At 39.0% G+C, this 24,949-nt stretch overlaps 1 protein-coding gene across 9 annotated transcripts in view; it reads right to left on the bottom strand.

Moving 5' to 3' along the window:
- LOC122556577 (rap guanine nucleotide exchange factor 6-like) overlaps positions 1–24,949 on the bottom strand; it is a 375,201-nt gene that overhangs the window by 25,332 nt on the left and 324,920 nt on the right. For 7 of the 9 annotated variants that reach the window (XM_043703419.1, XM_043703411.1, XM_043703415.1 and 4 more), the window contains 4 exons: positions 23,339–23,550; positions 21,546–21,669; positions 13,242–13,265; positions 9,244–9,467 (listed from right to left, as the gene is read on the bottom strand). In XM_043703419.1, the coding sequence (XP_043559354.1) occupies positions 9,244–9,467; positions 13,242–13,265; positions 21,546–21,669; positions 23,339–23,550 (584 nt within the window). The remainder of the gene's footprint in view (positions 1–9,243; positions 9,468–13,241; positions 13,266–21,545; positions 21,670–23,338; positions 23,551–24,949) is intronic. The other 2 variants (XM_043703412.1, XM_043703413.1) reach the window with 1 other exon arrangement.

Raw genomic sequence — 24,949 nt, 5'->3', positions numbered from 1 at the left:
AATTTCATTTGAATTCTCAAGTTCATTATTTCATTGAGAGAATACAGTATGTTATTATTGTGAAGAAAGAGTGATAACACAGGGTATAAATATCACTAATTAAATAGAAAATAGGCAAATTTGGCATATTGGATTTAGTAAATGGATAGTTATTTAAAAGAGAAGGTTAACTATTGATATGTCTTTTAAGCTAAAAGTCCTATCTCTGATACCTCTGAAATTTATGATGACATCTCTGGAATGCAGAGATTATAAAGGGCACAGAATTCAATTCTAGGTAACAGGCAAAGAAAAGCATTGCACATATATGCTATTTATTAAATTAATTAAAGTATGTAGGGAACAGGTTAGCATCTATAGTCTTTAGAAGTAAGGATCTTATACAGCAAAAAAAGCTGGTAGCATATAAAACATGATAGAACACATTATAGATATAAGGGAATAGTACATAGTACTAGAGAATTATTATTAATTCAGGAATGAACAATAAATCATAAAATGGAACATGAACTGTTAGAAGCAGATGTTACTTTACCTTCAGAATGCAATAGACAAAAATGATCATTACAATGAGGGGGTCCTTTGAGGAATAAAAACATAAAAGACATTCCAAATAATTTGAACAGATAAAAGCTCACAACTTTTTAAAAAGATTTTTAGCAATTAACTGATTAGGAATAATATGAAGATGATGTAACCTTTATGGAAAGAGGATAATCCTATAGAGAGGAAACAGCCATATTTGCAAAGCAGGAGATAATTGGATTTAAAGAAGCATATATTTGGGATACTAGAAGCTAAAGTTTTGGATGTGTTTTTCTTTCTGAAGCAACACATCTCGTAAGGTGTCTCCCAACTGAGAAAAGATTTGTTACTCACTATTTAAGGAATTTAAGCTAATATTTAATTTTGAATTATGATGGATATTTTGAGATAATTAGTTGTAACAGTAACGTTTTGGATTCTGTATTAGAGGACAGATTCTGGTTTCCATCTTCTAATAGTTTTTGGTATAGTAGTGCAACATACATCACATATATGTGATCACATACTCCAAATGTACAGCGTGTTGATTTCTGTTAACAACACTTTAAAACTTTATTTGCGTTATCTAGTCTTCCCTATACAACTAAATGAATCTTCTTTCTAAACATTCCTCAAACAGGCATTATATTCTGAAGAGAGTTTCCCAGACCCTTATAATATCTGGGATACTTATGGCTGAGCTGATACTTATTAAAGAAAATCAAATTATCTGGAAGATGCTACTAGTAATTAAGCAGCATTGCTTAGCAATAACCTGCTCACTGATGTCCAGTTTGGGTTCTACTATGATCACTCAGCTCATGACTTCCTTATAGCCTTGATTCAAATGTGGACAAAAGAGCTGAATTCAAAACATGAGGTTAGAATGACTGCCAGTGATACCAAGATACATCGGGTAGCAAGGTGCATTTGATGCAGTGTGGTATCAAAGAGTCTTTGCAAAACTGCAATCAATGGGAACTGGGGCGGGGGGGGAGGAATTTGTTCGGATCATTAATGACACAAAGAAAGAGGTTGTAGCTGTTGCAAGCTAGTCATCTCAGCTACAGGACATTTCTTGAGGAGTTCCTCAGGGGAGCATCCTTCGCCCAAGAATCCTTAAGACTTTAATAGCCTTCCCTCTATCATAAGATTAGAAGTGATGTTCATTAATGATTGCACGATGTTTAACACCATCTGCAACTTTTCAGATACTGAATCAGTTAATGTCCAAATATAGCAAGATCTGGGCAATATCCAGGTTTGAGCTGACAAGTGACAAGCAACATTTGTGCCACACATATGCCAGGCAATGACAATCTCCAACAGCAGAGAATCTAACCATCATCCTATGACATTTAATGGCATAACCAGCTTGAAAGTTACCATTGACCAGAAACTGAACTGGAGTAGACATATAAATACAGTCACTACAGAGCAGGCCATGCATCCTGCAACAAGTAACTCACTTTCTGACTCCTCAAACTCTGTCTGCCATCTACAAGGCACAAGTTAGGATTGTCGAAGAGCGTGGTGCTGGAAAAGCACAGCTGGTCAGGCATCATCCGAGCAGCAGGATAATCAACTTTTTGGGCATAAACCCTTCATCAGGAATCAGTGTGATGGAATATTCTTCATTTGCCTGAATGAATGCAGCACCAACAATACTCAAAAAGTTTGATACCATCAAGTATAAAGTGGACCACTTTATTGACAGCACATCCACAAGCAATCTCATTCTTCACTACTGATGCTCAGTGGCAGCAATGTGTACAAATTACAAGATACATTGCAGCATTTCACTAAGGCTTCTTAGGCAGCACATTCCAAACCCTTAACCAGTACCATCTAGAAGGATAAGAATATTAAATATATGGGAACACCACCAAGTTTTCCACCTTGTCACTCATCATACAGACTTGGAAATGTTCCTACAGTATGCCAGAGTCAAAATCCTAGGACACTTTCCCTAAATGTCAATGTGCATGAGGTATATCAAATGGATTGCAGCAGATCAAGATGCGCAATCAATGCTGACTCAGCAAGCGTTGCCCATTCCCATGAATGAATTAAAAAAAAACTTCATCATGTGCAACATATGGAAGGAATGGTTTCTCTTTGTCTACTACCAAATCTGTCTGAAAAAAAAAAGGGTAATATAAACGAAATACATCATTGACTAACCAGTAAAACTGCAATTCACAATTTGGTGAGATTATAGAAATGTGGGGATAGGGAAGTCATTCAACCAACACTGCTTTCTCAACTCCTCAGTTGACTCAAGATCCAACATGGCCAATATTCTTCTTGTTCATAATTCAAAATGTAATTATAATATTTGATTAAAAATTGTTCTAATTTTATTCATATGCTTTTGGTCATATTCTTTGTCTCTCCTATCCTGGTTTAACATAAAATACAGATCAATAAACACACAAGACAACAGTGTCACTTCCCTTTGATTAAAGCATTATGCTTGATTTTCCAATGAGAATGGATTTAACACTCTCATAGATCTTCATTTGCTCAATGTCTTAAGACTTAGGCTCCTCTCTCGCACCTTTCTTTGAATTCCTTCTAATATCTCCATTTTTCTCATCACAATGATATCAGAATTTATTTTGCTTATTTGCTGCAAAGGAATGCTAACCAGTCTATGAATTGCAACTTAAAAACCAGGCAATAAAACAGATGCCAAGAAGTTTGTCTTTTGTTCTACCTGTTTAATCACCTAATGCAATACGCTCTTGTTGCCATTGAATTATTTATATTTAGGGTTAGTTTATTAGCTCAGCTAGAGAATTGGCTCACCAACAGAAAGCAGACAGTCGAGATAGATGGGTCTTTTTCTCAATGGCAAGTCATAACTAGTTGCGTGTGTAGGGTTTGGTCTTTGGACCCCAACCATTTACAATTTATATTAATATCTTTAATGCAGGGAAAATAAGTATTATAGCCAAATTTCCAGATTTGGGAAAGTAAGCAGCAATGAAGAAATAAGAAATTTACAAATGGATATGGATAGGCTAGGTAATGGGCCAAGATTTGGCAAATGAAGTATAATGTGGCTCAATGTGAGATTATCCATTTTGATCACAGGAATAGGAAGACAACTGATTATCTAAAATGGAGAGAAACTTCAGAATGTGAGTTTCCTCATGCATAAGTTGCAGAAAACTATCATGCAGATACTGCAGATAATAGGAAGGCAACTTGAATGTTGACTTTTATTGCAAAAGGAATAGAGTATAAAAGTGTTGCTGCAACTGTACGAAGCATTAGTGAGACTGTACCTGAAGTACTGTGTACAATTTTGATACCCTTATCTGAGGAGGAATGTAGTTGCATTGGAGGCCATTCAGAGAAGGTTCAGTAAATTTATTCCAGAAATGAGGGGTTTATCTTTTGACAAAAGATTTAACAGCTTAAGCCTATAGAGTTAGAGGAATGAGAGGAGATCGACTTGAGGTATATAAGATGCTGAAGGGGATTAACAAAGTACATGTAAAAAAAAAATATTTCTTCATGTGGGGCAATCTCAAACAAGAGGTCAGTTTTTTAGGATAAGAGGGATCAGATTTAAAACAGAGATGAGGAGAAATTATTTTTCTCAGAGTTGTGGGAGACAGACAGATTTTTAACTTGTAATGGATTGAAGGGTTATGGAAAGTGGGCAGGAAAGTAGAGTTGAGGCCAAGATAAGATCAACTATGATCATATCACATGGCAAAGCAGACTTATGGGGCAGAGTTGCCTACTGCTGTTCCTAATCCTTATGAATTGTAATTTTAACTGTGCTGTTTAAGACAAGTGTTTTTTTACCTTTTCTTCTTCCTCTATCCACTATGAAAGAGCAAATCACTAAGTGATAGGTTAGCTGCTCTAATAGCCATGTTCTAATATATGATCCGGGATGTAAAACTGATTTTAGTAATTATTCTGATGTTTTCTGCTAACTTTTCTTTCCAAAACCATCAATCCACTATAGGTGGAACAGCTGTCCCACAGATTAGTCAAGCAACAGCCTTAGAAAGTCAAATTCACAGCCAAAGTCCCAGACACCAGTGTCAAATTCACTGGGTATTCCTATCCCACCATGAGGTATACAGTTTGGAGGAAGTTGCCTTGAAGTACTCACATTGTCTCTAGACCCCATGAAATCTCATGACATCAGGTCCAACGCAGACAAGGAAATCTCCTATGCATCACCATCTATTGTCCTTCTGCTTCTTCACCATCTACCTGCCCCATCTGACCTCCCAACTATGACTGATGTTTTGAGAAGATTTGTAGTTCAGGTTGAGGTTCTGGATGTAGGTTGCTCGCTGAGCTGGAAGGTTTGTTTTCAGACATTTTATCACCATACTGAGTAACATCATCAGTGAGCCTCAGGGTGAAGCTCTGGTGGCATGGCCCCTTTCTATTTATCTGTTTACGTTTCCTTGGGTTGGTGATGTAATTTCCTGCAATGACACCATTTCCTGCCGGAAACCTCTTGACATCATGGTAGCCCACAAACCCAGCAACACACTAAAACAGCAGCTAATGAACTTGAAAGACCACATATAGACAATAAGCAAAACTAATGTCATTTACATAATACCTTGCAAGAACTGGAATAAACACTACATTGAACAAACAGGCAGAAAACTAGCCACCATGCTCCATGAACATCAATTAGCCACAAAGAGACACTCTCACTCGTATCCTTACATATGGATGAGGAAGTGAGAAAGTCTATAGCCTTAAAACCGTTCTCTAAACATTTAGACTCAAACATAATGATGAATTATAGAACACATTTGCTGCACTAGAAAATAGATAGGCAGGAAGGCTCAGAAAAAGGGGGGAACTCAAGGAATGCAGAGGATAGGGACATCTGTGCTCACCAAGTGATAACAGGATGCTCCAAGGCAATTAAGAACATTTGACTTAGCATCAGTGAATCTGTGTGAACAGGCTACCAAGTGATAACATTCACGGCCGCTCCTTTGTGAAATTAATGACAGTGTTTAATTTTGACCGAGAAACAAAACTCTGTACGATCAAAAGCCCTCAATTGACGGTCAGATCCTGTCAATTATAATGGATTCTTATTACCCTTTGCAAGCGGGGCACACACAGAGAGAAAAACATCTTTGCTGTTATTAGACCCTGACTTGAGAGTTCAAAAGGACACTAGAGAGAGAAACTATTTTAATGCTGAGGCTGCTGAAGCCAGTAGAAAATGAACTCTTAATGCTTACCTGCTATGGATTGAATTTAATTGCATTTTGGGACTTTATGATGATATTGAGTAGCCATTACCAGTTGTTAAATACAAACTCTGTAAAAGGTAATATTGTTGAAGCTTTAACTTGCTGTTCTTGCAGACCACTCTACAGGTTTTACAGACTGCCCCACTGTCAATTCTAATTTGAATTTGAATCACAACCCTGAAAAGAGCATGCTTAATTTAAAGACTAATGAATCAGTTTAAATGCAATCTTACAGTAACATCGCAGCCTCAGGTACAGAATGATTCAGTGCTTAAAAAAAACAGGACTCTGCTCCTAGCTAAGAAATTATTCTAGGTCTAACATTGAAGAGATTCTGGCACAATGTGTCAGGAAGCCATTTTGTGGGCAAAAGTTTGCCCTCCTTGCTAAGAAGTCCTTTTGTAAAATAATTGTATGTGACATGTGAGCTGTGCAAGGTTACCTTATGAACTCTCCGATTAGCTCAGACTGGTACCTCTTTATGATAGGAGTTTATCTTGCTAGCAGACGTCCAACTCAGCTGGGTATGTTTTTCCCACCTGATCAATGGCTTAGGGCCTGTAGGAGTGATTAGTCAAGCGTACAAAGACCTGTCAATTAACGTTTCTTCCTTACGAATTATTGTCTTTCACTGTTATCTGTCTAATTAAGAACACGTAATGTTCTTGTAAACTTTTGTATAAAGGAAGCCACTTTGTATCAGAACAGCCGAGTAGCCTGCTGAGCACCTGAAGAGCTGGTTCGCTACTCTCTTAGGTTATTAGAACCTATTTAGTTTAACTTATAGATATCAGTGTTATGTTGTAACAGTGATGCTACTGGTAAATAAAGGGGATGACTAAAATTAAACTAATCTGTCTCTCAGAGATTTTTTTATTCCAGACTTCCAAAGAGTACAATCTCCGGGAGGAACCAAGAGAGAGGTTTATAGGTCTAAGTCCATAAGGGATTCCCTGGGCTGTCTCAAATCTGCAGTTTAACAGAAGGACATCACTTTGACTGGGACAACACATCCATCTAGGACAAAGCAAACACAGAAGCACACAAGAATTCCAAGAAGCATGGCATTCCAACTGGAACTTTATCAACAAACTCTTTGACTTGAATCCCTTTACCATCCCCTGAGGAAAAAAAAACAGGAAATGACATCACCAATCTAAGGAAACTTGGAACAAATAAAGAGAGAGCAGACCGTACGACCAGTGCTTCATCTGGAGGCTCACTGATGATGTTGCCCAATATGGTGACGAAACGTCTGAAAATGAACGTTCCAGTCAGCGAGCAAACCTATATCCTGATGACCTAATGCTCCTCAAGGTGAAGTACAACTTAGAGAGGTCGCACTTAGGATAGAAAGAGCACAGAATGTTCTCTAGATAGGGGATTGCAATGTCCATCAACAAACAGAAGTAGCATGCAATAGACAGTGCCGTCTTTCCCGCAACCAAAGGATCATATCTCGGCTTTGTAGTCCTGTCACATTCAATTGTAACACTTTTGGACAAAAAAATAACTAACAGAAGGAAAAAGCTTCACAAATATCTCCGTCCTCAATGATGGGTGAGCCTAAAAAAATCAGAGCAAGAAACAAGATTGATGCACTTATATCACAGTGTCTCCCAGATATCCCGAACATCACAGATTCCAGTCTTCAGTCAATTCAATTCACTCCATGTGATATAAAAAAAAAGATGAACGCACTAGATCTTGCAAAGACTATGGGACTTGAAAATGTTCTGGTAATAGTATTGAAAACGTCCTCCAGAACTAGCCATGGCACTGACCAAGGAGTCCCAGCAAAACTGAAATCAATGGGTATCAAGAGGGACGTGTCAGCTGGTTCATCTCTGCACTGTACGAATTCTGTGATCCTGATAACACTACTGCAGTCTCTCAGGGTAGTGTCCTAATCACAAACATCTTCAACTGCTTCATCAATAATCTTCCTTCTGTCCTAAGTTTAGAATGTGGATGTTTGCTGATGACTGCACAACATTCAACGTCATTTGCAACTTCTCTACCACAGCAGTCCATGTCCAAATGCAGCAAGACCTGGAAAACATCCAGGCTTGGGCTGACAAGTGCCAGGCACCTCCAACATGAAAGAATCTAACCATTGCTTCCTTGCATTTCAATGACATCACCATTGTTGAATCTATCACTAACAACATGTCGGGGTTTCCATTGCCCAGAAAATTAAATGTAACAGACAGTACACAAGAACCTCAATGCCTTCCACTGGAATATCTTCCACTCTTCATTGGTCAATAATCTTTCTGTATGTACTACATTATAAAACTGCAAGATGTTGAAGTGAAATAAATAAGACTTCCGTATTTTCCAACAAATTCATTTTCACTTTACAGCTTTAAGCAAGTTCCACCAGTTCCACATTGTGCCAACCATAGAAGCAATCAACATGTCTACCTTGTGGAAAGTACCAAATGTTATGACTGCTCAACATCATTGACTCTGGAAATATCCACTTCTCTCAAGTGGGTTTCAGCAGCCAGATTAGGACAAATCAAAGCAGATTCCTCCAACCCAACCTGCAGGCAGCCCTTTATAGCCATCAGAAAGGCTTTCTTACCTGCTGGAAATAAAGTTGATTGGGTAGATGGCAGCACCATCTTAAGGGCTTTAATTTGAAGCAGGTAGAGAAGATCAAGTATGGACCTTCTGACCAAGGCTTAATTCCTGCGATGGTGGGAATTAGGGATCTCTCCCTAATACTAATTTGCCTGATTATTTGCCCTTTTTAGGGAGGGTAAATGTCCAGCATAAGACTTTGTTTTTTCACAGCAAGATAAACAGAACAAGCAATTATGTGTCTTCTCAGCCAATCATGTTGAAGGACTATGAAACTAACAGCACAAATACTGAAAAGGGAGTTAATTTTGAATTGGTGAATTCAATGCCTCATTGGGTACATAGGGAGAAATGTTAAGGGGAAAGAAAGATTAGATTAAGGTATAGCAAAAGCTTTTTTTCCAAAAACATTTTAAAATCTCTACATTCTACACTGATAACTATTCATTTTCAGTGCCAGAGATTGGTGAAATAATTACACCTCTACTTTGTTAAAAGGCACTTAAAGGTGGAATGACAAGACTGAAAATTTGTGGCCATGTTTTCACACCTGCCACATAAACACAGCAACTTCACTGTGCTTAATCATTTCAGTGGTAAGGCAAACAGCAAGATATGAATTTTATAGAGTTAACAGCAGAGGGGAGGAACATGGGCAGAAAATGTCTTGTTTCCTTGACTTAACTTTCCATCTGTGGTTACTTGATGTTGCTGTGTCATTTGTGCATAAACAACAGCAAGCATCATTAGTTCACAATTATTTTCAGTTAAAATCTGGCTCATTCATTCTTTGAATAAAAGTCTGCAAGGGAAATAAATTCTTAGATGCTTCTTAAAATTCACCAGAATAAAATCTCTGTAGTTCACTCACATGTGCTGTAGGCAGGCTCACACTGCAGTGACATGATTTGGATTTTCTCTTCATCAATCTCAACATGTAAGTTTGAGAGATACTGCTTCACCTTCCGAGCCATCTGGGCATCCTCGTACAGCTTCTTGGCATTGAGCAGAGAGCTCCGGCGCACTCGCTTCTTGTGGCCCCCACCTTGCACTGAGTCTAGCATGTTGGAATTTGTGCTGCCTTGACTTAATGACCTGCCCCCAGGGGAGAAAGACAAATCAAAGTACAGCCAAATGCAGGCACGGATTTAAAGAAATAGTACATGCAGTGAATGAGTGGAGAAAGGGTGTTAGTTAATGGCAGCTGTTGTCACTTTATCAATATTTCATGCCCTCATTAATAATGGAGAGAGGAAAAATACAATAGGAATGTTGAGAATGAGATCAAAATCTTGATGGTCTTATGAGTTCAAGTAGAGCAAAATTCTGCCTAATCACAAGAAACAAGATTTACAAAGCGAGAACACTGAATGCTAATTAACAGGAGGCAAGCTTTCGTTTAGTTGCTAAACCAATTAGTACACAAACTGTGATTAAATCAGGAATAATAATACATCCCCAAGGAAACTGACTGCCCTATCATGCATATTGGTTCACACTAAGCTATAGATTTGAGCACGTAATCTAAATTGATACTTGAGAAGTTCTAACAATGTCATATTGCGAGCTCCCAGATTTTGTATTAGATACAACAGAAGTTATATTAAAAACTTTTTTAAAAGGATAAATTCAACTTTCCTCCACTTACACAATAAAAACAGAAATTATTCATTCATTAATTTGCTGTAGTAGCCAAATTACAGATTCATTCGCTAAAGACAGAGTTCTAAATGTATTTAGCATGGAAGGAGATCATTCAGTTCATCATGCCTATGTCAACAAAGAATTAGCCATTCAGCCAAATTTCACTTTCCAGCTCTTGGTTCATAAGCTTAGATATTACAACACAGCAAAGTACTTGCTGAACCTCTGCTACTCATATCCCAACTTCCTCCAAATTTTACTGATCCATCATCTCTGTTCTTGCTGAACTTGACTGGTTCCAAATTCCAAGGTCCAATATTAGAATTCTCACTTGTGTTCTCAACTTTTTCAGCAACCTCAGTCCTTTCCATCTCTGTACCTCTACCAACTTGCCAATTCACCATTTTCTGTGTCCATCCAAATGTGTCCTCCTGCATATTCATTTTAATTGTTCCACCATTGGGAGGTGGTACTTTAGCTATTTATGCTCAAGTTCCAGCATTCCCTCCCTCAACTCTCTTTGTGTTACTTTAAAGAGGTTTCTGAAAAATATCTCAGATCAAGCTTTTGGTTACCTGTGCTCTTTTCCTACTTTATAGTTTAGCTTTTAAATATGAGACATTTGGAATTGTGGGGCAGTGATTAGCTAACATAGGCCATTATTTATTGATATCATTTTGCTAAGCATCTTACTTACACTATATAAAGATAAGGTAGTATTTTGGACCTTGTTACGTGTGAATTCTGTGTTAGGTTTATCTGCACACTAATTGAAATTCAACTTCAAGAGTAAACCATTGTTCGTATTGCACTTTAGAATATCCTGGAAAAATCATAAATAAGAGTCCTTTTTTCTAGTACCGGTATTTAATCACAATCAAACTGACTCTTCTCTCAGAGAAAATAAAGCATATATTGTAACCAAAGTGTGGAAGAAAAGTATTCTTTTGTATCCCTTCCCCCATTTTAGTTAAAATATTTGTATGTTAAATGCCTCTCTTCGATGTAAATTTGAAGGGTACAACACTTCAAATGCACACTCATACACCTTTTAAATACTGAGGGATTCTTCCTCCTCTACTCTTTCAGGCATTGAGGTTCACATCCCCAGCATTATGAGCAGAAAACAAACCTTTCAAAATTCCTCTAAAACTCCTAATTCTATGCTGTGGTTCTGTTCGCCGAGCTGGAAGTTTTTGTTGCAAACGTTTCGTCCCCTGACTAGGTGACATCCTCAGTGCTTGGGAGCCTCCTGTGAAGCGCTTCTGTGATGTTTCCTCCGGCATTTATAGTGGCCTGTCCCTGCCGCTTCCGGTTGTCACTTTCAGCTGTCCGCTGTAGTGGCCGGTATATTGGGTCCAGGTCGATGTGTTTGTTGATGGAGTTTGTGGATGAGTGCCATGCTTCTAGGAATTCCCTGGCTGTTCTTTGTTTGGCTTGCCCGAGAATGGTAGTGTTGTCCCAGTCGAATTCATGTTGCTTGTCGTCTGCGTGTGTGGCTACTAAGGATACTTTGTAACGGGGCTCAGGTCTCTGGCACGGAGCCTGTCCCCGTTACTCAGAAGGGAAGGGTGAAGAAAGCTATCCCTAGTAGCCACACACGCAGACGACAAGCAACATGAATTTGACTGGGACAACACTACTATTATAGGGCAAGCCAAACAAAGAACAGCCAGGGAATTCCTAGAAGCATGGCACTCATCCACAAACTCCATCAACAAAAACATCGATCTGGACCCAATATACCGGCCACTACAGCGGACAGCTGAAACTGACAACCAGAAGCGGCAGGGACAGGCCACTATAAATGCCGGAGAAAACACCACAGGAGCTTCACAGGAGGCTCCCAAGCACTGAGGATGTCACCTAGACAGGGGACGAAATGTTTGCAACAAAAACTTCCAGCTCGGCGAACAGAACCACAGCAACGAGCACCCGAGCTACAAATCTTCTCACAAACTTTGAACTCCTAATTCTATCCCTAAATTGAGTCCCTCTGGTTATAGACCCATCAGGCAAGGTAAAAAGTGTCTTTGGGTTCACTTTATTGACAACTGTCTCCTCAGTTCCCAAGAGAAAAACAATATAGTTTATCCAACCTTTCCTCAAAACTAAAGTTCTCCAGTGCAGGCAACATCATTACATATCTGTGTATTCTCGAGTGTAACCTTTCCTATAGCAAGCTGACCAGAACCCCGCATATTATTTCAACTGTGGCTGAACTAGTGTTTCATACAATTCCAGCATAACTTATCTGTGGTACATGTTTTCACATTTAGTTCTCCTTCTGAGTTCTGGCTCAGTGTCCAGTTCCTCCCAATGACTGCCTACTGCCCCTGCAGCATCACACAGCTCTGTCCCTTGTCTGAGAATCTCATTAAAGCCTTGTCACCTTTAGACATAATAACTCAATGCACTCAAATGGCCCTTCAACACCACCCTCATAAACATCAGCCAATCCACAAATTACATCATGTTTCATCACTTTAACTTCTCACCTGCTGTTCCTCCCGCATACCTTATATTTAAATGCTTAGCTTGCATGGTTAAATCTCTCTATGCCCTTGTCCTACCCCAATCTCCTACCACCAATCATTCCAAATACAGTGCAAAATCATCCCCTCTCATTTCATCTGTAAACTCAAAGCCATATTTAAATGCAAGCTCTCATTTATGTTGTTCAACTGTTTATAAACAATTTCAACATATGACCTTGTCAATATGCTCCTTTATTTTAACATTAACTGGCTTTAAATAGCAATTTCAGATTGAAAACTAAGGCAGGGTGGCTAAGGTAAGAGGTGATATTAAAATAATTGGCTGGTGGTATGTAGCAAAAGTTTTACTTTTACTTAATTGTGCTGGACCTAATCTGAAAATGCCAGATGCAAAGAGTGCCTGGAACTTGTAGGGCTCTAATTGTTCATCATGATTATTATTGAGAATAAAACACTTCCAAGACATCTACAACAAAACTCAGGGCAGCTTTAGAATTTTACAAATTTACTGTAAATAGCTTGTAAAGAAATGCATGCAATTTTCTGATGTATAACAACTTAACTTTTGCAAGGTTGAGAAATACATTCTGCAAACAGCAATATTGGACTAAGGGGACAGTGGATATTAGGTTACGTGAAGCATGCTGTTTTTAAGGTGCAGGCAGTTGTGAGGAGATACAGAGCTGTTATGTGCCAAGACCTCAGCACCTGTGCACAAATTACTTACCCCAAACTCCTCCATCTCTTCTTCCTGTAAGTGAGAGCCATGAACATTGAAGCATGTATTCAGAAAGAAAGGTGGAAAAGACAATGCAGTTCAGAAGATCATGAGGATAAGGGGGTAGAATGTCATATAAAGTAACAGGGAGGGATATGAAAGTAGCATCACAAGTCACATTATCAAACCAAAAGGATCTGAAATTTGCATTAATTGTGTGGTCTTGTTTTTAAATGAACACCAAAAACTTACTGTCAATATGACGTGGCATGTATTTGTGAGAAGTCATAACCCTGTTTTGTTCAAGATAAAAAGCTGTGTTTTACAATTGTTTATTGGGAGATGATTAAAAAGAAAATCCTATATTGAGCCCTGAATGTTAAGCATAGCTTCACAAAAATCTTATGAACCGTCTATTTTCATAGCTTCTGAAAGAACACTGGAAGAAATAACACAGGATTAAGAAGGGATTGTAGACCACTTCAGATTCTGCTAATGCATTTTCTAGCCCCAAAATTGACTTTTATTTTTAGAATAATTTTCTAGCCCTCAAGTTTAAAGCTACTTCATTAAAGTGGAAGTACATTTCATTCATAAACACAAAATCTAAATATAATCAAAGAAGGGAGTAAATGTCCCTTTATGATGCCTCTCATTTAGGCGCTTATAGTTTGGAACCACTGGTCACAAGCTATCAAGCATAGTTTATAGGATTCCCAACTCACTACACAGGGAAAAAAACATTCAGAAAGACTAGCCGATGCCTGTAGATAGTGCAGGAGTCCTCTGTGGCCATCTCCATCTCAAACAGATGGATCATGTTGGATAATGCTGGAGTGGTGTGATAGCCTCTTGGAGAAAGCATCAAGAACCAAGTTTGTGGCACCATGGTTGGCTCTGTTGCACACCAGTGGAGGAAAAAGACTGGGAGAGCTTTAGTGATAGGGGACAAGATTGTAAGGGGAACTAATGGGCGATTCTTTGGCAGCAAACAAGCCTATCATTGCCTCCTTGATGCCAGGGTCAGGGTGTCTGAAGGGAGAGAGTGAACAGCCAGCAGTCATGGTATATTTCAGTACCAGTGACATGGCAAAGAAAAGAAATGAGGTTCTTTAACAGCAATTTAGATAGTAGACACCAAAATTGTTGGTGTAGTGGACAGTGAAGGAGGTTACCTCAGAATACAATGGGACCTTGATCAGATGGGCCTTAACCTAGATAAATGCGAGGTGCTACATTTTGGTGGCCTAAATCAGGGCAGGACTTATACATTTAATGGAAAGTTCCTGGGGAGTGTTGCTGAACAAAGAGACCTTGGAGTGCAAGTTCATAGTTCCTTGAAAGTGGAGTCTCAGATTAATAGGATAGTGAAGGCGGTGTTTGGTGCATTGAATATAGGAGGTGGGAGGTCATGTCGCGGGACAATGGTTAGGCCACTTTTGGAATACTGTGTCCAATTTGGTCTCCCTGCTATAGGAGAGACATTGTTGAACTTGAAAGGGTTCAGAAAAGATTTACAAGGATGTTGCTAGGGTTGGAGGTTTTAAGCTATTGGGAGAGACTGGGGCTATTTTCCCTGGAGTGTTGAAGGCTGAGGGGGTAACCTAATAAAAGTTCATAAAATCACGAGGAGCATGGATAGAGTGAATAGTTAAGGTCTTTTCCCCAGGATAGGGAAGTCCAAAACTAGAGGGCATAGGTTTAAAGTGAGAGGGAAAGACTTAAAAGGGGCCTTACAGGCAACGATTTCATGCAGAGGGTGGTGCACGTATGGAATGAGCTGCCAGAGGAAGTGGTGGAGGCTTGTACGATTACAACATTTAAAAGGCATCTGGATGGGTATATGAATAGGAAGCTTTTAGAGGGCTATGTTCCAAATGTTGGCAAATGGGACGAGATTAGATTAGGATCTCTGGTCAATAAGGATGAGTTGGGCTGAAGGGTCTTTTTCTGTGCTGGACACCTCCATGATTCTATTAAAGTGGAAGATTATGGTTGCAATATCCAAATTACTTCCAGTGCCACGCACTACTGAGTACAGGAATAGAAAGATTGGCCAGATGAACGCGTTGACTAAAGGGATAGTGTAGGTTGGAGTGCTTTAGATGTTTGGATCAGTGTGACAGCTTCTGGGGTAGATAGGACTTGTAGAAGCTGGATGCGTTGCCCAGAACCAGAATGGGTCCAGTATCCTTGTTGGGAGGTTTGTTTGTGTTGTTTGAGAGGATTTAGTATTAATAATTTGGCAGGAGAATGAGGCACAGAAGAGATGCAAAGTCAGGAGCAAGCTTCCATCAGATGTAGACGAAATGTTAGGACAGTCCAGTGGGCAGAGAAGACATGGGCAGTACAAGACATATGAAGGTCCATAAACCTAAACTGTATCTATTCCAATACAAATAATTTGACTGGTAAGGCAGAAGAAGTTACAGCATTGATCAGCACATGGGAATATGATATTGATCTAATCACTAAGATATGGTCGAAGGAAGGACAGGACTGACAGCTTAACATTCTATACTATTCTAAAGTATAGTAGTTTCAGCTGTAATAGTGAAAGTGGGGCAGGGGGTGGGATTAAGGGAGGTTGGGGGCATTGCATTTTTGATAAAAAAAACCACTGTAGTAATTAGGGAGGATGTCGTAGAAGTGTCTTCAAATGAAGCCATGAGGATAGAGCTTAGAAATAAAAAAAGGGACAATTACTTTGCTGTGATTAAACTACAGGCCTACCAACAGTCATACAGAGATAGAGCAGCACATATGCAGGCAAATCACAAGAAGGTGCAAGAGAAACAGGGTTACAGTTGTAGGGATTTCAACTTTGCTAACATTAAGTGGGATTGCCCTAGTGTGAATGGATTAGACAGGTGGAATGTTAAAGTATATCCAGGAGAGCTTGTTGTGCCAGTATACAGAGTGTCTTACTGGAGATGGGGCAGTGAGGGACCTAATATGAAGGACCATAGCCAGAACAGTGGCTGAAGTTTCAGTGAAGGAGCATTTTAGGAATAGTGACAAAAACACTGGAAATTTCAAAGCCATTATGGAAAGGGATAAGGATATGCATGAGCTAAGTGTCTAATTTAGGGGAAGACCAATTTCAATATCATTAGACAGGATCTGGCAACATCAACCGGGAGCAGTTATTTGCAGTTAAGTCTAGATTTGGAAGTGGGATTTTATTTTTTAAATAAGTAGTATTGTGAGAAGAGTTAGTGTGTTTCTATAAGAATGAAGAGTAAGGGCAGCAAGTTCAGGGAATCCTGGATGACAAGGGATGTCAAGGGTTTGATAAAGAGAGAAGCATATACCAGGTACACAGCATTAAAAACAAGGGAGCCCCTTCAAAGTATTGAGAATGTAGAGGTTAACTTAAAAAAAGAAATAAGGAGGGCGAAGAGGGGCTGCAAATGTCTTTGGCAGACAGGATCAAGGAAAGCCTTTTATAAGTATATTAAGACTAAGGGGATTACTGAGGAAAGAGGGAGACCTATTAGAGACCTAAAGGGTATTCTGTGCATGGAGCAAGTCTTAAAAATGAATGCTTCTCATCTGGATTAACAGAGGAGACTGAAGCCAGGAATTTCAGTTGTGATAGTAAGATTAATAAGGAAGAAGTATTAGATGTTTTAGCAGGCACAAAGGTCCCCAGCACCTGATGAAATGTATTCCAAACTGATATGCGAGGAGATTACTGGAGCTCGGCCAGAGATATTTAATAGTTTACTGACCACAGATGAAGTGCCAGATACCTGAAAGATAGCTAATCTGGTTCCTTTGTTCAAAAAAGGACAGCAGGAAAATTACTGATGGACAGGATTAATCAACACTTCGAAAGATAGGGATGGATCAGGGATAATCAGCACAGTTTTGTTAAAGGGAGATCCTGTATGACTAATTCGAGTTTTTGAAAAGGAGATTAAATATATTGACGAGGGGAGTGCAAACTGAGGGTAAGGCCTTTGACAAGGTTCCACATGGAAGGCTGGTCCAAATGATAAAAGCCCATGGGATCCAAAGCAAGTTGGTAAACATGATCCAAAACTGGCTTACAAATAGGAAGCAAAGGGTATTGCTGGAGGGACTTTTTTTATTGGAAGCAGCAAACAACAGGAAATGGTGCTGGGACTCTTGCTTACTCTTGTGTACATTAATGATTTGGATGTGAATGTAGGAAGTATAATTACTAAGTTTGCAGATGAAAATAGATGTTGACGTTGATAGCAAGGAAAATAGTCCCAGACTGAAGTCTGATATTGATCAGCTGGTAAATAGGGCACAGCAATGGCAGATGGAATTTAATCCTGATAAATGCTAGGTGATGCATTTTGAAAGCTCTAATAAGGAAAGGAGACACAAAATGAATGGTAGATCACTAGGGAGAACTGAGGAATAAAGGGCTCTTGGTTTGTCAGCTCACAGGTCCCTGAAGGTGTCAGGGCAGGCAGGTAGGATGCTGGCCTTCAAGGAAGTTGCTGCAGCTTTATAAAACAATGGTTGGGCCATAAATAGAAGACTTTGTGCAGTTCTGGGCATCCCACTTTTGGAAGGATGCGATTGCACTAGAGAGAGTGCAGGGGAAATACACCAGAAGTTTGCCTGGGATGGGAACTCTCAATTACGAGGAGAGATCGAATAGGCTCGGGTTGTTTTTCTTCAAGCAGAGGAGGCTGAGGGGCAACCTGCTCGAGGCATACAAATTATAAGAGGCATAGATAGAATAGATCAAGGCAATCTTTTCCTCTGTGGCACACATGTGGAAAAGTCAAGAGTGTGGTGCTGGAAAAGCACAGCAGGTCAGGCAGCATCCGGGGAGCAGGAGAATCGACATCTCGGGCAGGAGCCCTTCATCAGGAAGGGCTTATGCCAGAAATGTTGATTCTCCTGCTCCTCAGATGCTGCCTGACCTGCTGTGCTTTTCCAGCACCACGCTCTCCATTCTGATCTCCAGCATCTGCAGTCCTCACTTTCTGTACACATATCTAAGACCAGAGGGCATAAATTTAAAGTGAGAAGTAAGTGGTTAGGAGGAGATCTGAGAAACTTTTTTTTCTATCCAGAAGGTCGTAGAAATATGGAATGTGCATCCTGAGAGGGTGATGAAGACAGGTACTCTGGCAACATTTAAGAACCATCTGGATGAGCACTTATGGACCAAGTGCAGGTAAATGGGATTAGTGTTTAGAGGAGCCTCAATTATCCAAAATTCGATTTTCCAAATTTTGGATTATCCAGCAAGATTGCAAAGTCTCGATGCTTAGCTAAACTATGTATTCTGGCATTCGATTAACCTAACGAAATACTTCCCGCCTGCGTCCTTTGGATAATCGAGGTTCCTCTGTACTTTACGTATATTGGTCAGCATAGACGTGGTGGACCGAAGGGCCTGTTTCTATGATGTATGATTCTATAACCCTTCTCTTCTTATATTATAAATTGGGATAACAGATTTTGAATATGAATGGCCACCTATAGTATGAAATGAGAAAGAACCTTGAAATGTCACCTGGGAGGGATGATAGTAGCCCCAAATATCGAGAGTTCTCCCAGATTCTTGCTGAAACTCTAAAGGTAGACCAACAGAACCCTGCGAATAACTGAGGAACACTGGTTCCTCAGACAGCATCCCAGGGCTTTTGAAGCAAAATATATACTCTCAAATGCTTCTAATGAGTACTTTTGAAATATAAATTTTTTAAAAAACTCAAAAATAGAAGCACATCCCCTTTCAAATCGTAGATGAGAAATGTGGTACGTTAAACGTTTTTGAAGTTGAACCATTTTTCAAACAGTTGGTTCAGGAAAAAAAACTGGATGAGATTGCAAAGGAAGTGAGAGTCAGCTTTCAGTTGTGACAAGAAAGTAAGATTACAAGAGTGCCAAATCTTCAGCTTATTTGATTATGTGCAGACGTTGTGCTAAATAAGCTTGCCTACTTCAACTTGACTCAGGAAGGACAGGTGTTGAAGGTCAAATAAAGTTTGCATCATCTCTGTGACAGTTCACACATTTCACATGCTAATTTTCAATGTATGTGTTTTAAGAAAGTGGGTACTTTGCATGCAGTGGGCAGGGGGAAGCACCTTTACACAAAATTAAGAGAATCTGATGGACATCCCATACCCAATTTGTTCCCCATGTTGATGCTGCCTGACCTACTTAAAATGTTTCTAGCATTTCCTGCTCTTGTCTCAGAACTTCATGGCCTCTGTTTTGTATTATTAGTGGAATGAGACAACGTTTAATGGATTTTAGGATTTTTCCCAGATTCATTTTGGGTTATTGCAATTGTTTTTCTTTCACAGCATGTGATGACATTGTTTTGAGGCATCAGTGGAGACCACTGACTTAATTACTCTCTACACTGATTAAATCTCTATTGCAGTCAAACCAATTCTCCTACCATATCAGACTTTAACTCCTCACCAGCATCCTGTATTAACATAGAACTCTACTAGCACTCAACTAATTCATCATTTACTCAAAATGTCAGAGAGGAAATAGAGTTTGGAAAGATTCTATACCTTCAGTCAAGGAAGGAATGAATATTGATAAGAAAACAAACACAAGGACACACAAAGAATGAAAATGGCAATGTTCATCTTATTCCATACTTCGGTTATGGTTGGGGATATAGGAGAAGTCCCTTTATAAGTGGATTTGGAAACAGCATCTCAAACTGATAAAAATACCTTGCCTCCACTGCCAGAGTAATTCCATCAACAGGATGGGGAAAAAAAATAGCAAAATCAATAAAAGAGCAAGGAGATCACAACCAACCACATTGTCTTTCTCTAAAGACTTCATACTTGCATAAGTGTCCTAGATTCACTAAAAAATATTGTTAGAAACAACAGATATATAAAATTGCATTGTTCTACTTAAATTGGATAAACCATGATGCAAAAATGGAGGATACAGTTGTTCTGATTTGAGAAAATTTGTTATGCTACTTTTCTGTAAAACACCAGAACAGAGGTTCTCTTACTGTGACTTGCTTCATAATGCACAGTATTACTGGATTGTTTTACCTATTTTTCTCATAGATTTCTATTATTTAATTGACCTAACATTGCTTAGTACAGAGTACTTGATCAGTAAATATGAAACAAAGCATAGCAGGATAGAAAGACGTTACTGCTCATTTTCTTTTTTTCTGTCAGGCTTTGAAATTGGAGATGCTGTCTCTCAGGCTTTGCTGATTAGCAAGCTCTTTTGAGCACCACTCACTGCAGCGAATATTGTTAGACCTGATTCCTGTTTATTTTCTCTGATCTTATGTGATGCCTAGCCCTTGAACAAATTTGCCATTAATTAAAAGTAATTTTTTAAATTCTCATTAATTGCTAAGACCACCTGACATTTAAAATCTGAATGAATCAGCCCAAATACTTGAGTTATCAAATTCAAAGAAGTAACAGCAGGTTGCCTCTGTGGGATTAAACAACATAATTCATGCTCTGTGAATTTACTGTCTAACCAAGTGAACAATCCACAAACATTTCCATTGTTAACAATGGAATTTCACCTGATTTACATACTGGGACGTTCCACCGGTTTCTATTCGCATCTCCTTAAATCAAGGCTCTTGCTGGGTTCTGGCTCAGAAAATTAGCTAAACTGCCATAGTTTAGGGAGGATTCCATTTTTCTGGGTTGAGTTCAGATAATTAGTGTATGCTACATGGGCTATCAGTCAAGCCCAATCCTGTTCTTAATTGCGTCCAGAAGCTTCCATGAGCAGTGCGCAGTTCATTGTAACTGGAGCTGGATACTGCACACTCAGTAACACATACTCTCTTGCCAGCAGTTTGATTTCAAATGTAAGCATGTTGTAAACATGGAATTAATAATTTGTTGGCATTATTTGAGCAAAAAGGGGAAAATCTGTGCATCAAACTGACACTGAAATGACAAAAAAAGTCTACTGGCAAAGCATATTGTAACCAGTACAAAAATACATAATTCTTAAATACAAAAGCTAACTTTCATAGGTCCTAACACTGTTTCTACTTGGTCTGGTCGAGAAGTGACTCCTGACGCAAGGAAATGTGGTTGACTTTTAACTCCCCTCTGAAATAGTCTCAAAAACCACTCAATTCAAGGGCAATTAGGATGGATAACTAAACATAAACAGATCACTTCAATGCATTTAAAAGATTTTGCACCAGCTATAGGAACATGCAAATAAAAACATGATATTAACATAAAATATGTAACAGGAATCATCTTCCACATTTCAGCAGAATACAATTCTCATAACAAAGACAGTTATGCATTAATGATGCCACATTTCTTGACGATTACTAACCTATTTCTGAACATTACAGCAGGATCCATGTTTACAGAAGTCATACGGACAACATGTCGAATCTCCTTGGCAATCATCCGTAGTTTTTCAAAGTTTGCTAAACCTTCAACTTTGGAATCATTTCCTTATAAAGTAACAGAGTGAAAAATTATGTTGTATTCAAAGGTCGAGTTTTTAATTTTACTCAGAATACATAAAAAACAGCAGTTGTCAAAAGTAAGTGCTGTCATTGTTGAATGTGACAATAATACAAATACATTACATTGCACTACTGTATTAAGGAGACATAACATGTCAGCTTTGGTCGCTGCTGCTATATTTCCATGGTGACATTTTCAATCCGGTTTCAGGTAAAAATGTAGTCAATAAATCAAAGAGCAGTTTCTAAGAACCACGGAAATGTGGTCAGCATCTGTCACCAGAACAAGGCAATCAAAAAATTTATATCATTGGCTGCAACTAACAGTCAGAAAACATACATTTGCCATTAACTCCAGTTTTAATGCACAAGTATATTTTTTACGGTACAGGGTCAACACTATTAAAAGAATTGGTAATTCTCATGGTTACATATGTGAATGTCTTAAGAGATGACATTGTTGGAATCCAGTATCATGAATATTAAGGAACAGTTTTATGAATGTTAAAGAAAGCAGCAATTCTCATAGCCAGTGCTGTGAATGTGCAATTGCTAAAATTTGCAGATTAATCACATTAGCTACATTGGAAAGAGATTCACACTAAGAGGAGGTGTTAACTGGCACTATTGTCACGCTCTTCATTTTGTTAAATTGTGGGTACACAAAATTAAATACAAAATTTTAATCAATTATCTTAAAATTATGAGCAATAAGGTGGGCCATCAGCCAAAGCACATCTTGAATAAAAGCAAAGTACTGTGGATGCTGAAAATCTGAAACAAAGAGAATGCTGGAAAAACTCAGCAGGTCGGGCAATACCTTTGATGAAAGAAACAGAATTAAACGTTTCAAACCTGGTGTAACGCTTCTTCAGAAGTGATTTTGAAGGAAAAAACCTATTCTGATGAACAAAATCTATTTTGAACCAAGTTCCAAAGGTTTTTGAGACAACCATAGTCTGTTTGGGTCTGTCAGGCCCCAAATTCACGGACGCAAATATGAACTTTCTTTTCAACGGACCGGAACAGACTTGTGGACACCAAGTTTGGCCCTTTGGGGAAAACAAACTTCACATTTAGGTCCAGGCAGGTCTGTTCGCATCAAACAAAGTATTTTTCTAAAGGACTTGTATATAGTGTCGCAATAGATCTGTTTGGGTTCGCTGCTGACAAGTCCTAAATTTGTTTTTAGGTCTTTTCGGTTTTCAGAGTTAATGGATAGATAATATTGTGATGATTAGTTTAAACTTTGCCCTATTTTTTAAGTCAAAGTCTGTACAGCTAACACAAATAAAAGCTTGTCAAGGGTCACTTACTAAGACAAACAACTGCTCAGTTTGCTTTAAAATGGAATCTATTTTGATGCATGTAACTATCAAAAGGCTGTTCAACATATTTAAATATGCCTGCCCACTCTGTTATTTTTGCCAACTGTTAAGTTCAATTACAATTGACAGAACTATGTCTTGTAATCTAGTGTTTTCTTCACCATATAAAGCAACACAGCGGCAAGTACTTGTTGTTACCTGAAGAATAATGGGAACTCCAAACAATGACCACCAAGATACAACTGCAATAGTTGAACACTTAACAAACAGTGACTGTGTTCTCTGAATTATCTGCATGAGCAGCTTCTACTTTAATAATTGAATACCTTCGTGCAGGAAAGTGAGATCTTTTTTGACCACTGGGAACAGTGGAATGATGGGTGGCTGCAGACTCTGGCTACTGAGAACGTTTCTATATTTTGCCATGTTCCTTGAAGGGTCAAAGAGATCTTGAAGGTCCCGAAGTAACTTCTCATATTTGCTTGGCAGTTTTTCCCAAGTGCTTCTCAGACGTGCAACTGGTGCAAGATTTAGCCCACTGAAACGGAGAAAGCTTTCAATGTAATATTTGAATTGCTTATATCGATCAATAATCACATTTTGTGAATACTGTAAATTCCAATAAGGGTACATTTAATGTTAATTATATTGCTCAAAGGTTTTGACTAACTTTTATTACACAGCATTTGCAACATAGATAAGAGACCTTTAGCTCACAATGTTTCCTTGCACATAAGCCCGTCTTCATCTAATTCCATCAATTTATTCTTCTGCACCATTCTTCCTCATGTAGTTGTCTAGCTTTCTTTTAAATGCATCCTGCTAATCACTTCAACTATGCCTAGTGATAGAGAATTCCACATTCTAATCAATCTCTGAAAAAATATGCTTCTCCTGAAATCCAATGGATCTTTTAGTAATGGTCATACATGTTTATCTTCTGGTCTCTCAGAGTCAGAGAGATGTACAGCATGGAAACAGACCTTTTGGTCCAACCCGTTCATGCTGACCAGATAGCCCAACCCAATCTAGTCCCACCTGCCAGCACCTGACCCATATCCCTCCAAACCTTTCCTATTCATATACCCATTCAAATGCCTTTTAAACGTTGCAATTGTATCAGCCTCCACCATTACCTCTGGCAGCTCACTCCATACACGTACCACTCACTGCTTGAAAAGGTTGCCCCTTAAGTCTCTTTTATATATTTCCCCTCTCACCCTAAACCTATGCCCTCTAGTTCTGGACTCCCCCAACCCCAGGGAAAAGACATTGTCTGTCTATTTAACATATCCATGTCCCTCACAATTTTGTAAACCTATATAAGGTCACCCTTCAGCCTCCAATGCTCCAGGGTAAACAGTCCCAGCCTGTTCAGCCTCTCCCGGTAGCTCAAATACTCCAACCCTGGCAACATCCTTGTAAACCTTTTCTGAACCCTTTCAAGTTTCACAACATCTTTCCAATAGGAAGGAGACCCAGAATTGCATGCAATATTCCAACAGTGGCCTAACCAATGTCCTGTACAGCCGCAACATGACCTCCCAACTCCTGTACTCAATACTCTGGCCAATAAAGGAAAGCATACCAAACGCCTTCTTCGCTATCCTATCTACCTGCGACTCCACTTTCAAGGAGCTATGAACCTGCACTCCAAGGTCTCTTTGTTCAGCAAACTCCCCAGGACCTTACCATTAAGTGTATAAGTCCTGCTAAGATTTGCTTTCCCAAAATGCAGCACAGCGCATTTATTGGAATTAAACTCTATCTGCCACTTCTCAGCCCATTGGCCCATCTGATCAAGATCCTGTTGTAATCTGAGGTAACCTTCTTCGCTGTCCACTGCACCTCCAATTTTGGTGTCATCTGCAAACTTACTAACTGTACCTCTAATGCTCGCATCCAAATCATTTATGTAAATGACAAAAAGTAGAGGA

This window comes from Chiloscyllium plagiosum, chromosome 14, assembly GCF_004010195.1.
Source record: "Chiloscyllium plagiosum isolate BGI_BamShark_2017 chromosome 14, ASM401019v2, whole genome shotgun sequence".
Lineage (NCBI taxonomy): Eukaryota > Metazoa > Chordata > Chondrichthyes > Orectolobiformes > Hemiscylliidae > Chiloscyllium > Chiloscyllium plagiosum.
The sequence above is the reverse complement of the archived record's forward strand: the minus strand, read 5'-3'. Positions and strand labels throughout refer to the sequence as shown.